The sequence below is a fragment of the Lepidochelys kempii genome, chromosome 14 (genome assembly GCF_965140285.1).
Source record: "Lepidochelys kempii isolate rLepKem1 chromosome 14, rLepKem1.hap1, whole genome shotgun sequence".
Lineage (NCBI taxonomy): Eukaryota > Metazoa > Chordata > Testudines > Cheloniidae > Lepidochelys > Lepidochelys kempii.
Genome location: NC_136393.1, coordinates 49,256,494 through 49,270,833, shown reverse-complemented (window position 1 = coordinate 49,270,833; position 14,340 = coordinate 49,256,494). Strand labels below are relative to the sequence as shown.

Sequence of the window (14,340 nt, the reverse complement as noted above, 5' to 3'; positions counted from 1 at the left end):
CAGCTGCATTTTTAAGCACCCAAATAGCTTTCAATCCGTGGGTGTTTCCTGCCAAATAGCCTGCCGGCCTTAGGCTTCGCCCCCGTCTCACTGGATCCTTTGCACGCCGGCTGCTGTGTTTCTTATATGCCTAGATCGGGGGTCCTCAAGCAGGGGTACGCGCCCCCCGGGGGGGTACGCAGAGTCTTCCAGGGGGCACATCAGCTCCTCTCGCTATTCGCCTAGTTTGACACCTGGCTACCGGGAAAATTCTGGCTCTGTCGCGCGCTCTCGGTCCCTGCCCAAACTCAGAGTCTCTCCCAACTATCGTTCCATGCAGACGACGCCGTGTTCATCCGGCCAGGCGCTGGGAAGGGGCGACGGGGGGCGGGGGTCGCTGGGTGATCCCCTGTTGTGTCCGTTCCCTCTGGGGCACCCGGCTCTGGCCACTGTCGGCCGACGGGACACGGGGCCCGACGGGCCTTTGCTCTGACCCAGTCTGGCCGCGCTTATGGTCTTAGGCTAGACGCGGAAATGTAAGGACCGTGTTTCCAGCCCCATGGATTTATTCCATGATTACAGGGTCAAACTGCGAAACTGTTCACTCCAAGCGGGGCTGGGATGCTTCTGTGTATTGATGTCAGCCGGTTGTTTTTACGGGAGGTGAAATTCGGGGGCATGCAAGGCAAAGCCGGCTCCAGAAAGGGGGGACAGTCAGAGGCGCCGGCTCCGGGGGGGCTCCGGGGCCCCGGCCTAATGGCAGGAGTCGCCCTGGCAGCAGGGGTAGGCGGTGGCGTAGGGGACCCCGGCCCAGGTCGCCGTGTCCTGGGTGCTGCGTGTCACCTGGTCCGCCCGGCTCTTCCGCACAATCGTCTTGTGGCCAGCTGGGGGGGGAGAGAGGGAATGAGGGGAGGAAAGGAGAGCAAAGGACGGCGGGAGGAAACCAGGGAAAGAGAGTGAGAGAGAAGGAAAAAGGGAACGCGAGCGAGAAAACGAGGGAATAAGAAAAGGAACGAGAGAGAGTGACGGAGCTGGAGAACCGGGGACGGGGGACGGGGATGGAGCTGGAGAACCGGGGACGGGGGACGGGGACGGAGCTGGAGAACTGGGGACGGGAGAACGGGACGGGGACGGAGAACCCGGGGACGGGGAACGGAGGACGGGGACGGAGCTGGAGAACCGGGGACTGGGGACGGGGGAACGGGACGGGGACGGGGAACCCGGGGACGAGGGACGGGGACGGAGCCGGAGAACCGGGAATGGGGGACGGGGGAACGGGACGGGGACGGAGAACCCGGGGACTGCGGATGGGGGACGGGGACGGAGCCGGGAACGGGGGACGGGGGAACGGGACGGGGACGGAGACGGGGGAACGGGAATGGGGGACGGGGGAACGGGACGGGGACGGAGAACCCGGGGACTGCGGATGGGGGACGGGGACGGAGCCGGAGAACCGGGAATGGGGGACGGGGGAACGGGACGGAGACGGGGGAACGGGATGGGGACGGCGAACGGGGGACGGAGAGGGAGGGCGCCCCAGGGCGAGGGCAGGCGGCAGGCAGGGGGAAGCAGCCCGAAGCCGGGGGCAGGGGGCCGTTACCGGCGTGGCCCCGGCTGGTGGCACAGAGCTGCCCGGCCTGGCAGGGGACCGGGCTGAGCTGACGGGGGGCGTCGAACGCGGTGAAGCCGCATTTCAGGCACTGCAGGGCCGCACCTGGGAGGTGAGACTGGGCCCCCCCCCACCGACCCCCCCAGCCGGGCAATAGGGGGCTGCTCCCCCGGGGGGTCCATATGGGCAGCTAGGCCTGCCCTAGCCCCACGACAGCGCCCCCTGGAGGGAGCCCCAGGGAATGAGGCGGGGAGCTGGGACAGGGAGGGGGGCCTGGGGGGGCAGGAACCGTTGCGGGGGCTAGCGTTGAGGTGGGGGGACTAAGGGGCCAGGATTCAGGTCGGGGTGGGTCAGGGGTTAAGGGGATGGGGTAAGGCTGGGGGACTGCTGGGCTGGGGAGATGAGGGGGGCAGATTGGGGGCTGGCCGGGGCTCAGGTTAGGATGGGGGAGCAGGGAAAGGGCCAGCCCTCCTTTGGCCAGTGGGGGTTTAACATGGTTTGAAGCGGGAGGGTCCATTCCCCCGCCCTCCCATTCCCACAAGCCCCCGCTGGGGGATGGAGCTGGGGGATCCCACAGACCCCCCTCCCCGCCCCCAGGGACGCCCCCTTTCCCTCCACGCCCCAGGGACGCCCCAGGGATGCCCCCTTTCCCTCCCCGCCCCCAGGGACGCCAGGCTGGGGGTGGAGGCAGCGAGGAGCCTGCTGAGTTAACAGGGGTGGGGAGGGAGGTGTTGGAAATAGGACTGAGCCCCCCCCCCAGTGCCCCTCACTCCCAACCCGCAGCCCCCTGCCAGCCCAGCCCTGGGCCCCCCCAGCCCTGCCGGTGCCCCTCACTCCCGACCCGCAGCCCCCTGCCAGCCCAGCCCTGCCCCCCCAGCCCTGCCGGTGCCCCTCACTCCCGACCCGCAGCCCCCTGCCAGCCCAGCCCTGGGCCCCCCCAGCCCTGCCGGTGCCCCTCACTCCCAACCCGCAGCCCCCTCCTAGCCCAGCCCTGCCCCCCCAGCCCTGCCGGTGCCCCTCACTCCCGACCCGCAGCCCCCTGCCAGCCCAGCCCTGGGCTTTCCCACCCCTTCCCCCAGCTCACAGAACCGGGGATAGAACCCAGGAGTCCTGGCACCCAGCCCCAGGCTCCGTTTGCCTTTCAAAGCACCAGACACGTCAGCTCATTCAATTGTTTACTTAGGTCAGGCTCCTCCCAAGGCCGCAGAGCCGGTTTGTTACTGGGGGGGTCTCTCGGGACCATCGACATTCCGGTTTGTTATTGTAGGGTCCCACGTAAGCCGTGGGGCTCTAGGACTGTTTTGTTGTTCTAGGGCCTCTCTGGGTCTTCACAGGTTGGTTTGTTATCGTAGGGTCTTTCTTGAGTGCTAGGCTTGCACAGGGGCCAGGGTTTTTTTGTAGGCTCTCTTGGGGGTGTTGGAGACTCAGTGGGCCAATGTGTTGTTGTAGGGTCTCTCGGGGTCCGGTTTGTTGTTGTCGGGTCATTCAGGGGCTTCAGAGGCCGGTTTGTTGTTGTAGGGTCTCTCGGGGGCCGGTTTGTCGTTGTCGGGTCATTCAGGGGCTTCAGAGGCCGGTTTGTTATTGTAGGGTCTCTCGGGGTCTGGTTTGTTGTTGTAGGGTCTCTCGGGGGCCGGTTTGTCGTTGTCGGGTCATTCAGGGGCTTCAGAGGCCGGTTTGTTATTGTAGGGTCTCTCGGGGGCCGGTTTGTCGTTGCCGGGGCATTCAGGGGCTTCAGAGGCCGGTTTGTTATTGTAGGGTCTCTCGGGGGCCGGTTTGTTGTTGTAGGGTCTCTCGGGGGCCGGTTTGTCGTTGTCGGGTCATTCAGGGGCTTCAGAGGCCGGTTTGTTATTGTAGGGTCTCTCGGGGGCCGGTTTGTCGATGCCGGGTCCCTGGGGAGCCTGGGAAGGCAGGGTGCTGGGGGAGTCGTGGGGGGCGGGGGGGGGCCTCTGGCTCAGTGCAGGGCCCAGAGCACCAGCGTCCCCAGCAGGGCAGCGTGGGAGGCGTGGGGGGCGCGGGGGGCCCGGCTCCAGGGCCAGCGGGGGGGCAGGGCGGGGGGCGCGTTGCAGAGGTCGGTCTCGTTGCAGCAGGTGCGGTTGTAGGTGAAGCCGAAGAAGGGGTCGAGGAGCCCGGCTGCGTCACAGGGGGCCCCGGGGGGGTCGCAGCCCAGGGTGGACAGCGAGAAGAGGGGGCCTGGGGGGAGACAAGCCTGTGTCGGGGGGGGTGGACTCAGAACGATGCCAGCCCCCTCCGCCCCCCCACCTCTGGCCCCCTGCCCCCCAGCTCCCTGCCCTCCAGCCCCACACCTCCAACCCCCTGCCCCCGAAAACCTCCAGCCCCCCACTTCTGACCCCCTGGTCCCAGCTCCCCCTGCCCCACACCTCCAGGCCTCTGCCCCCCAGGCCTCACATCGCCAGCCCCCATCCCCCTGCCCCCCGGCAATGAGCCCCAGCCTTCCTGCCCCCCAGCCCTGGCTACCTCAACACCTCCAGCCACGGGGCAAGGCGGAAAGCGGGGGGCGGGGGGGGGGCAGGGGAAGGAGGGGAGGGAGCAGAGAGGAAGGAGGGGGGCAGAGTGGGGCAGGGCCCCTGCATCGTCCGGGGGGCCTGGCCCCCTCCCCCCCCACCCCCCGAGGCCCAGCCCAGCGCCCCCCAGTGGGGACTTACCGAAGGCGGCGACGTGGCTCCAGCAGACGCCCCCGGGGGGGGCCGTGCACGTCCCCTGGCCCCACACGCAGCCCTCGTAGGGGTTCCCCACCTCACACACACGGCACTGCAGCGCCCCCCCTGCCCGGAGAGATGGACACCCCGTCAGACCCCCCGACACCTGCCCTGCCCCCCTGAGCCCCTCAGCCCCCCGCACTGGGGCCGGGGGGAGCCGACGCCCCCCAGAGGGGACAGGCCCCTGCCCCATTTCCCCCCCCCTGAGCCCCTCAGCCCCCGCCCTGGGGTCTGGTGGGAGCAGGCGTCCCCCAGAGGGGACAGGCCCCTGCCCCGTTCCCGCCCCCCGGCCCCAGCCCGGCCCCGCACCGGTGGCCCAGCAGAGCAGGCAGGTGCCCGCGAGGAGCAGGGTCCGGCCCATGGCGCCGGGGGGCGGGCGGTTGAGGGCGCCGGACGCCTGCAGCCCCCTGAGCAGTGGGGGGCGGGGAGGGGGGGTCGGTCGCTGGGTCCCCGGCGAAGCAGGAGCCTGAAGTGGCCTCAGTCCCGCGCCGGGTGCTGCACGTCTGGAACCGGGTTCGCCCTGAACACGCCCAAGTTTACTCTGCTCTTATCGGCCCCACGCAGTGGGTGAGGCGCGAAGGGGTAGGAACGGGGCACGGGGCGGGGAATGGGGCAGGGGCCTGTCCCCGCCGGGGGGCGCCGGCTCCCATCTGCCCCCATGGCAGGGACTGGCTGGCTCAGCGGGGCGGGAAATGGGGCAGGGGCCTGTCCCCGCCGGGGGGCGCCGACTCCCATCTGCCCCCATGGCAGGGACCGGCTGGCTCAGGGGGGCGGGGAATGGGGCCCGCCACATCTCACTGATAGTCAGACCCACAGCTTCCAGGCGGGGGCGGGTCCGAACGAAACGGGGCGACTCCCCACCGCGGGGGTGTTGCCTTCTGCCACCAGGGCCGGCTCGGAGCTGGCGTCACGGGGCCCGTCCATGCCCCAGCCTGGCCCCGTCTCCTGGGTGCACCCCCCTCTCTCCGGGGTCCCCCCTTTCCCCTGGCCCGGGCTCCTCAGCCCCCCGGCAAATCCCCTTTGTCCCGCGCCCCGATCCCTTGTGACCTCCCAGGTCCCTGGCCAGGTTTCCTGCTGATTGGCCGATCCTGGGGCGTCTCCTTGTCTGATTTGAGCCGGGTTCGGCCCCTCACCCCGGACAGTCAGGGGGGCACACGCCCCGCCGGCCTCTGGCCCTGGTCCCGGAGCAGCCACAACCCTCTCGCCCCCACGGGGCAGCAGTGCCACGGAGAGAGGGAAACCGAGGCACGCATCGGCTCCATACAAAGAGGACAGAACGTTGCAAAGTCTGGGTCCAGTTCCCTGCCCCCCTGAGCCAACCAGTCCCTGCCCTGGGGCCGGATGGGAGCCGGTGCCCCCCAGAGGGGACAGGCCCTGTGCCCCATTTCCCTCCCCCCCCAGCCCCGGAGGCCACTTCTCCACCCTCCCTGACTGAGCCACCCCCTCCCTGCCCCTTGTCTCCAGGCCCCTTGGTTTGTGATTTCCCTCCCCGCCCCCGCAGGGCCGAGGCCTCCTCCTACCAGCCCCGGGAAATTTCACAAACCGCCCCGGCCCGCGTGAGCCGTGAGCCGTAATGAGTGTCGTGGGACGGGAGAGCGTTGATGTGACTCAGCGACCCGTGGGCCGAGCGGGGAGCCGGACGCCTGGGTTCTCTCCCCCGCTCTGGGAGGGGAGTGGGGTCTAGTGGTTAGAGCGGGGGGGTCTGGGAGCCAGGACTCCTGGGTTCTCTCCCCAGCTCTGGGAGGGGAGTGGGGTCTAGTGGTTAGAGCGCGGGGGAGGGGTCTGGGAGCCAGGACTCCTGGGTTCTCTCCCCAGCTCTGGGAGGGGAGTGGGGTCTAGTGGTTAGAGCGGGGGGGTCTGGGAGCCAGGACTCCTGGGTTCTCTCCCCAGCTCTGGGAGGGGAGTGGGGTCCAGTGTTTAGAGCAGGGGGGGCACGGAGCCTGGACTCCTGGGTTCCCTCCCTGGGTTTTCTGAGTCAGATGTTGCAGTTCTCGAAGGTCACTGCTCTGCAACCCCCTTCTGGCGACACGAGTCACTGCCCAGCCCCGGGGTGGGCGCGGAGCCGGAGCCCGAATTCAGCCCTGTGAGCTGCGAGCGAGCCACCGGCCACGCGTGTTTGCAGCCGCCGGCAACAGACAAAATCCTTACGCAGCATTTCCCACTCCTCAAGCAGAGCCCAGGGCCCGGCTGGCAGGGGCTGCGGGTCGGGAGTGAGGGGCACCGGCGGGGCTGGGGGGGAGCCCAGGGGCTGTGGGTCGGGAGTGAGGGGCACCGGCGGGGCTGGGGGGGAGCCCAGGGGCTGTGGGTCGGGAGTGAGGGGCACCGGTGGGGCTGGGGGGGAGCCCAGGGGGCTGCAGGTTGGGAGTGAGGGGCACCGGTGGGGCTGGGGGGGAGCCCAGGGGCTGCGGGTCGGGAGTGAGGGGCACCGGTGGGGCTGGGGGGGAGCCCAGGGGGCTGCGGGTCGGGAGTGAGGGACACCGGCGGGGCTGGGGGGGAGCCCAGGGGTTGTGGGTCGGGAGTGAGGGGCACCGGCGGGGCTGGGGGGGAGCCCAGGGGTTGCGGGTCGGGAGTGAGGGGCACCGGTGGGGCTGGGGGGGAGCCCAGGGGCTGCGGGTCGGGAGTGAGGGGCACCGGCGGGGCTGCGGGTCGGGAATGGGGGGCACCGGCGGGGCTGGCCGGGACCTCAAGCAGCCTGTCACCTCCTTTTCTCTGGGTCTTCGTTTTCAATTCCCAGCATCTGGGCGTCTCCCTCTCCCGGGCCCTGCCCCCTGATTGGCTGCTGCCAGCCCCGCCGAGGGATAAATACCCAGGATGGGCCCCGCCTGCCTTAGTTTCCCCAGGGAAACACTTGGGCGGTGGCACTTTCCACCTGCTGGGGCCTCGCCTGCCTGGTTCATTCCCCTCCTCGCTTGGTCACTTTCAGCCTCCCCTGAGCCGCCCTGAACCGAGCCGGGATGAGCAAAGTTCTGCTCCTGGGTTTGTCCCTGCTGCTGTGCGGTGCCCTGGGTGAGTATCGGGGGGTCCTGGGGGGCCAGCAGCCCCAAAGATCTGCTGTGAGGGTGGAGGCTCGGGCTGGGGCCGGGGCTGGGTTCTGAACTCCGTGACCCAGCTGCGAATCCGGAGCGACTCCGCTTTTGCTAGCGGCCGGGAGAGCGGGAGCCCCACCCTGGCGGAAGATCCTCGGGGGTGTTTGGCTTGCCGTGAAACCCCCGGGGGCTTCGGGGTGGGTGGGTGTGTGTCCCCCGAGTACGGGAGGAGGGAATGTCTCCGGGTCTGTCAAGGGCGTTTTTGTCTGAGTAAATCCTGAGTTAGAGCCGCAGGAGTCGCAGGGTGGAAATTGCGGTGGGGCTGGGAGCCAGGACTCCTGGGTTCTCTTCCTAGCTCTGGGAAGGGAGCAGGGTGTGGTGGGTTAGAGCAGGGGGGACTGGGAGCCAGGACTCCTGGGTTCCATTCCCGGCTCGCTGGGTGTCTTGAGCCAAATGGGTCCCTGGCCTGTCTCCCTGCCCAGCGCAGAACTTGGGATTTGCTCGGGTGCTTCCAGCTCTTTGGGGCGAGGCTGCCCCCAACCTGGCTTCTCCCTGCGAATCCCAGCTCACCCAGGGGCAGGGCGGGTCTCGAAACTGTCATTAATAAAACGCAGTTTCAAGAGGGGACCTTGAAGTTGCTTTTCTTGTTGTTTTTTTTGTTCTGAGGGCAGACTGGGGACTTCTGTCTCCTCTAGGAGAGGGGAAATTACGAGGAGAATTTTCTTTAAGCTCCCTTCCCAGATGGAGAACCTTGAAACTGCTTTTTCCCCCCTCCAAGTTTAAAGAGGGGGAGAGAAAATCGTTTCACCGCTGTGTGTATTTGCACGTTGTGTATGAAATGCTTTCCCTTTGAGGGGGACGGGAGACTCCTTTCAATTAACTTTTAATAACCAGAGACTCTGAAATTGGTGTCAGTCCCTTGTGTAAGGTGGAAAGCGGACTGGTCCCACAAGGGTGGGGTGACCGCCTTGCTCATCCGCCCCGGGGCGCACACTGGGGAGAGCCGCGACTGCTCTGTTTTGTGGATGTGGGGCGGGAGGGGCCCTGTGGAGCTGCGCGACTGGTTTCAGGGCCGTGGGGGCATTGAGTGGGCTCTTGGAATGACTCAAAACCCTCTTGACTCGCTCGAGTGTCCCTGTGGGTGGAGATTGCGCCCTTTCTTGTGGCTGGCGCGCTCGAAACACCCCGCTTGAACGCTAAACTTGGATAACCTCGGAGTTCTCCACCCACTTAAGGGACTCTTAACATTCTTGTATGTTCCCTGGCATGCACAGGGCTGCACTGAAAGCTTAAATTCCTGGGGATGGAACCCAGGAGTCCTGGCTCCCAACCCCCCCTGCTCTACCCACTAGTCCCCCACTCCCCTCCCAGGGAAGGGGATAGAACCCAGGAGTCCTGACTTCCTCCCCAGCTGCATGCTGTCCTGCTTGGCGATTCTGCTTTCCCCTGATGGGATAATGCTCAGGCTCAGGTGTTTCATCCACGCCCTGCGTGTGATCACATGTGAAACCTCAGGTAGCAGGATTTGGGGCACGTGCCCCAGTCCCTGGCTGGCTCCCAGCCTGGCTAACCCCATTCTGCCTGGGACAAAGAGCCCTTTGAGGATCCGGACCTGCCCCGGCCATGGAGCGGGAAATATTGCAGCCGTGCTCAGAGGAGGCTGTGTCTGCGCACCGGGATTGCAGGTAGCTTTCCGCCCTCCACCCCAGAAGCAGCCGCATGGCCGCGTGAGGAGCTCTTGGCTGTTGGGTAGCTTCCTACATGTCCCAATCGCCAGGGCTGGGTAAGTCACTTGAGTGAGTCAGGGCCTCTCTGAGGCTGGTTCTCCGCCTGCCCTGCCCCCCCCCCCAGTCTCTCACACACACCCTCTGGGGGGTGTGCCCACGTGCAGGGTTTCGATGCCAGAGTGCATCCCACCCCCTCGCACCTTGCCAATCCAGCAAAGAAAACAACAGCAACGGCAAATAGCACCCAAACAGCTCACTCCAGTGCCTTGGCTTAGTTCTCTCTTGGCACGGGGACGGTGAACACGGCTCAAAGTGAGGGGTGAAGAACCCAGGAGTCCTGGCTCCCAGCCCCCCGTGACTCTCCGCTGACTTACCGCCTGTCTTTCCATGCAGCTCAAGGCCTCATTTGCAGGGTCTGCAAGTTCCAGGTGGGCGCTCTCTGCTTCCACTCCCGCAGCCCCTGCACGCCAGAGAAAGACCAAGTCTGTGAGACCACCAAGGCCTACATTGGTAAGTCCAAGGGACCCCTCCAATCTCCGTGTTAGACTCACCCCCAGCCTGGAGCCGGGACTGCTCTGAATCTAGGGGGAGGAGCAGAGGGAGTTTATTCTGCAGCGTCTGGTTGCTGTTGGAGATGAGGAACCAATCTGGATGGGTCGACGTAGCCTCAGTCACAGCTCAGATCCTGGGGGAGGTCCATCCCTCCAAAGCAAAGGGCCCTTTTTTGCACTAGCCTTGGTTGCCTCCCAGGGCGGCTGGGTCTCCAAGGGACCTCACATGGGGGGTCAGGGGTCTCCAGAGAGCTGCATCCAAACTGCCAGATGAGAGGAACTCAAGGTGAAGGACTAGAGAGGGAGGTCCTGAGACTGGAGAGAGAAGGGGGGTGTCTCTCTTGAAATGGGGGCGCCCTCCAGATGGACGCCCTCCTTTGCTCTTGAGAAGTTGGCTAACAAATCCGGGGCGGGGGGGGGGGGTGTTCTGGAACGTCCTGGAGTCCAGGGTTTGGCGCTGGAGGGAACAGATAAAGGACAGCTCCTCCGGACAGGTGCTTGGAAAGGTCCCGTGGGGTTTGCTCCCATCTCTAAGCAGCGCAGGGGGGTGGGAGAAGGGAGTTAGAGGTCGGTTCTGAAGGTGTCTACCTCAGACACCCACCTGCCCCATCTCACATGGTCCCCTGCCACTGGGACCTGCTGGTGGAGATGTTTGGATTCTGTGTCAGTGGTGGGTAAAGCTCCTATAACTCAAGGGCAAAACACACCCGGACTGCTTCCCCTGCCCCTCCTATGACTTGTCCCCTAGAGAATAACAGCCTACTACTGCTAGTTACTGATATGTCTCTCCTGTAGCTCAAGGGGTGGAGGGCAGGCCCAGGGTTCAAATCCTGCTGATGATCCACCTTATGGGTGGTTGGATCACTTTCCCAGAGCTACTGCAAGATCCTCCCCCTTCCACTTCCCCTGCTCAGAGCTGGGGATAAAACAGGAGCCCCTCCACAAGCCAGGAATTGAACCCAGGAATCCTGTACCCCTGCTCACGGCTACCCCATTCTCTCCCTGCAGGCAAGGTCCTGCTGTTCTCCAAGTATGGCTGCAGCCGGACCCGTGAGATCTGCAACATGACGGAGCAGAAGGACACCATCTTCGAGGTCAGCTACAACCGGACCTGCTGTGAGACGAACCTATGCAATGCTGCTGGCCCCACCCGGGCAGCCGGGCTTCCCCTGCTCTCTGGGCTGGGAGCCCTGCTGGGGTGGTGGCTGCTGAAATAACCCCTGGCTCTCCTCTTCCCAGCCCTAGCCTCCACTCCCTCTCTGCTACATACTTTTCCCTCCCGGGTCCTCCTCGCCACACTCTTCATTAGCAGGCTCCACTCCACCCCCTCAAGTTGCCTTTTCCTGTGGTCTTCCATCAAGCCTTATTGCCTTCTCCCTGGTCTTCTCCATCCCATAAGTAGCTGCCTCCTCTCCCCTCCCGTGTCCTCTGTAGGTCCACCACAGCCTAGGAAGGGGACCAGGGAAAGCCAGCTACTACAGACAGGATGGGGAGGGGTACCTCAGCACCCCCTGAATCTGCCACCTGCCTTCTGAAGGGTTTCAAGACCCTCCCCGACCCCCCTAGAATCTAGTCTCCTCTTCTGGCCTGTGTCTCGAAGGGGTGAAGTGATGACCGACCCTGAGCTAAAGCAGAGAGACGCTTGCTATTTTAGACACAATGCTGGAGGGGAGTCTTCTCCCTGGAAGCCTCTGCAAACCCTAGCTCAGGACGGCAGGTCTGAATACCCCATCATCCCATGGGCAGGAGACCGTCCTCTGCTTTACCACCGAGGCTGGTGGGACAAAACCAGCCCCCGTGGCCCTGAGGTTGAGTTGGAAGCAGCTGTACCCCCAAATCTCCCTTGCTCACCCACAGTTCTCCTGAAGGCATGCCCCCCAAGCTAAGAAGCATAGGCAGCTCCTCCGCCACCCCCCACCCCCAGTGGAGAACAAAGGTCCCGGATCTTTGTCCCAGACACTAGACAGTGAGTTGGTTTGGGGTCTTCTGTAGTATCTCAAGACCTGTGGGAAGCCGATGGATAACTGAGTCCTTTAGGCCTGAACAGAGGTTGAAACTGTGGACCCTAGGAGATCCACACAGCTTGTTCCCATTGGGAATAGCCGCCCTAAATCTCCAGTGGAGACCAGGTGGCCTTCGCATCATCGCCTTAGATGCGGATGGCTTGTGAGCCCTCCCGGGGCATGCCGGTGAGATGGCAAAGCTGGAGAAGGATAAAGGTTGGGTACAGAGGCATAAACCCACTGGGTCCTTTCTGGTGTGTCCATTATAACCATCCTGGCGTCTCCGGGACCGAACCAGCTCGCTGTGGCATCTGTTCAGAAAGCGTCGCTTCCCTCGAGAAGTCTGGGTGGTTTTTTAACACTTTGTATGTACAGTGACTGGATTAATAATAATAATAATAATAAATGGCTTCCTGGTCTCGGAGTTGTCTTCTCTGTGGTTGTGGTCACTCACCCGGAGACATCAGAGCTCTTGGAAGAGCCCCAAGAATGGTTCATGACCTGGAGAACTTCTTAGGGTAATACAAATAATTAACAAGGCCTCCGTCATGGACCATGCTGTACAAACACGCAACAAAAAGATGGACTCTTTCCCCAAGAAGCTCACAAGTGAGATATAAGACATGGGACAGCAGCCAAATACAGGCAGGGGAGCACGGAGGCCATGTTGGTCAGTGTTACAGACCGTGGTATCAGCATAGTCCAGTGGTTGTGTGTTTTTTTTGTAGACCCCATGGCAAAGGAGAGGGGAGAAGGATAAGTGAATTACTTTTGTGTATCTTTACAGGTAGGTTTTCCCAGGCATGAGGGCCAGCAGGGAGAAAGCTCAAAGGGGCTTGTCTGAAAATGTTTCAGTGGGGCAATGGGAGCACGGGCTCCTCCAAGGTGAGGGACGACAGGTCAGCTGGGAATCGTCAGTGACGGGCGTTGCACGTGAAGACAAGTAGCTTGTGTTGGATACGATGGAGAAGGGGGAGCCAGAGGAGGCTGACGTGGTCTCAGCTGTGCAGTGGCTTTGTGGACAGATCTGAGCCGGACAAGATTGCGTTTGTGAGGGCCAGGGGAAAGGATGGTCCAGAAACCAAGATGCGCATCTGGACCAGAGGCTTAGTCGGGTGGAGGGATAGGAACGGCTGCATCTTGGAGATGCTACGCAATGAACATCTTGCGTCCAGACCAGTCTGGGGGTGGGGTGGCCAGAAGTACTTTTGCAAGGCAGAGGCGGGCAGGGATTATCTTTGCAGGAAACATTGGTTTCATTGGCAGATATGTTCCCGCCAGACACTGTGATTTGATGAAACCTTTGCATCAGGTCCAGGATACAATTTCTGGTCCAAAAAAAAAAAGTGTTCTCCCCCCCCCCCCCCCCCGACTCCCCTTGGAGGAATCACAGGGCGAAAGCACTTGCTTGGGGAGGGACCAAGGTTCAAATTCCGGCTTTCCCGATGCTGACATGGGATGGGGGAGACGTGGATTCAGTGGGTCTCCCCCTCTCCAGGCGCGCTGAACATCCACCCGGTTTGGAGTGGGTCTCTATTCTTCACACTGTTCCACTTGGTACAAACAATTAAATATTCCCTGATGCCGGGATTTCAACCTGACTGTCAGAACCGCCAGGATCTAAGGTCCATCTCTTTCTCTCTCAATCTCTGGCGTTTATTGGGAGGGGGCAAAAAATTTCCAAAGGCCTCAATTTCCTCCCACTGCAGAACTGGGAACTCTTTTCCCCACACCCCCTTCCATCTCAAACTTCTGAGGATGGACCCTTCTGCCGTTAGCTACCTCCACGTGTGCCCCAGGCCAGGATCCCACCCAGCGGCTGCTCCAGACGGCCAGTCAACTTCTGGATGAGCTAACGTGGCTGTTCTCGGAAGACCAACCCCACCTTGCGCTCAAAATGTCAAGAGACGGAACGTCTCCCAAATCCCTAGGCAAGCTGTTCCCATGGCTCAGGACCCCCCGGTTTAAAAAATTGTACTGGATTAGTCTAGCTACATTATCTTCTAGCCATTGGCTTCCCCTTCTGCCATTGTCCAAAGATTTTTTTTTTTAAAGGCCGGAGGAGACTCTCACCAATCGAGTCTGACGTCCTGCCTGTCTCGGGCTGGCAAATCTCCCCCCCGATCCCCCTCAAGCGAGCCCCGTCACTTCGTGTTTGACCAAAGCAGCTGTTCTGGGTTGGAAGCCATCAGGAGCTGGCCAATCCCCCGCTTCCCTGGGAAGTTTGTGTCGGTGATAACCAGCTGCTGGTTCTCCACTAGATGAACGAGCTCTGTGGTACCAGGTTGTTTCCTCCCTGGGAAGTTACTTCTACACTAAGTCACCGGCCAATTTTTGGGGTGAGTTAAGCATGGGCCTTGTTAGGCATTTTCTCCAGCCCTTGAGTAATTCTGGTGGCTCTCTGCTGCTTCCGCTCTGATTTTCCTTTTGGCTAGGCAGGACCCAGAACACCGTGGTGTCCTGGTGTCCGTCTCCCCGGTGGTCAAACCATCTCCGCGCTCGGCATAGCCACCGGCCAGCATGGCAGCCGACGGCGCGGGGGCCACGGCCATTGGGTCGGCGCACACCGTGCAGCACGAGGGGCCGCACAAGTCCAGTTCTCGCGCGACCGTCCTTGCCCCAGGTAACGCAGGAGCAGGGGGGGAAGCAGAAGCCGGCCCATTATTACAGCACGAGGCTTTGACACCCTGGGGCCGTGCCGCCCTCCATTGTGGCCTTGTGGCAGCCG

At 63.2% G+C, this 14,340-nt stretch overlaps 2 protein-coding genes across 2 annotated transcripts; one reads left to right on the top strand and one right to left on the bottom strand.

The window, feature by feature from the left end:
• Positions 1-2,750: 2,750 nt before the first annotated feature.
• On the bottom strand, positions 2,751-4,796 carry LOC144929298 (lymphocyte antigen 6 complex locus protein G6c-like). The gene is made up of 3 exons (XM_078848446.1): positions 4,615-4,796; positions 4,252-4,371; positions 2,751-3,778 (listed from the first exon to the last, which is right to left on the bottom strand). Exons 1-3 carry the CDS (start codon positions 4,664-4,666, stop codon positions 3,540-3,542), a joined length of 411 nt encoding a protein of 136 aa, XP_078704572.1. The 5' UTR covers positions 4,667-4,796; the 3' UTR covers positions 2,751-3,539.
• A 2,463-nt stretch (positions 4,797-7,259) lies between these two features.
• LY6G6C (lymphocyte antigen 6 family member G6C) lies at positions 7,260-11,090 on the top strand. The gene is made up of 3 exons (XM_078848844.1): positions 7,260-7,311; positions 9,452-9,568; positions 10,618-11,090. The coding sequence occupies exons 1-3, from the start codon at positions 7,260-7,262 to the stop codon at positions 10,824-10,826; spliced, it is 378 nt and encodes a 125-aa protein (XP_078704970.1). The 3' UTR covers positions 10,827-11,090.
• Positions 11,091-14,340: the final 3,250 nt, after the last annotated feature.

Coding starts and splice junctions, on each gene's coding strand:
- LOC144929298 (XM_078848446.1), bottom strand. CDS start 4,666: ATGGGCCGGACCCTGCTCCTCGCGGGCACCTGCCTGCTCTGCTGGGCC. Junction 4,372..4,614: donor CCTGCTCTGCTGGGCCACCG/GTGCGGGGCCGG, acceptor CTCTCCGGGCAG/GGGGGGCGCTGCAGTGCCGT. Junction 3,779..4,251: donor GAGCCACGTCGCCGCCTTCG/GTAAGTCCCCAC, acceptor GTCTCCCCCCAG/GCCCCCTCTTCTCGCTGTCC.
- LY6G6C (XM_078848844.1), top strand. CDS start 7,260: ATGAGCAAAGTTCTGCTCCTGGGTTTGTCCCTGCTGCTGTGCGGTGCC. Junction 7,312..9,451: donor GCTGCTGTGCGGTGCCCTGG/GTGAGTATCGGG, acceptor CTTTCCATGCAG/CTCAAGGCCTCATTTGCAGG. Junction 9,569..10,617: donor GACCACCAAGGCCTACATTG/GTAAGTCCAAGG, acceptor CTCTCCCTGCAG/GCAAGGTCCTGCTGTTCTCC.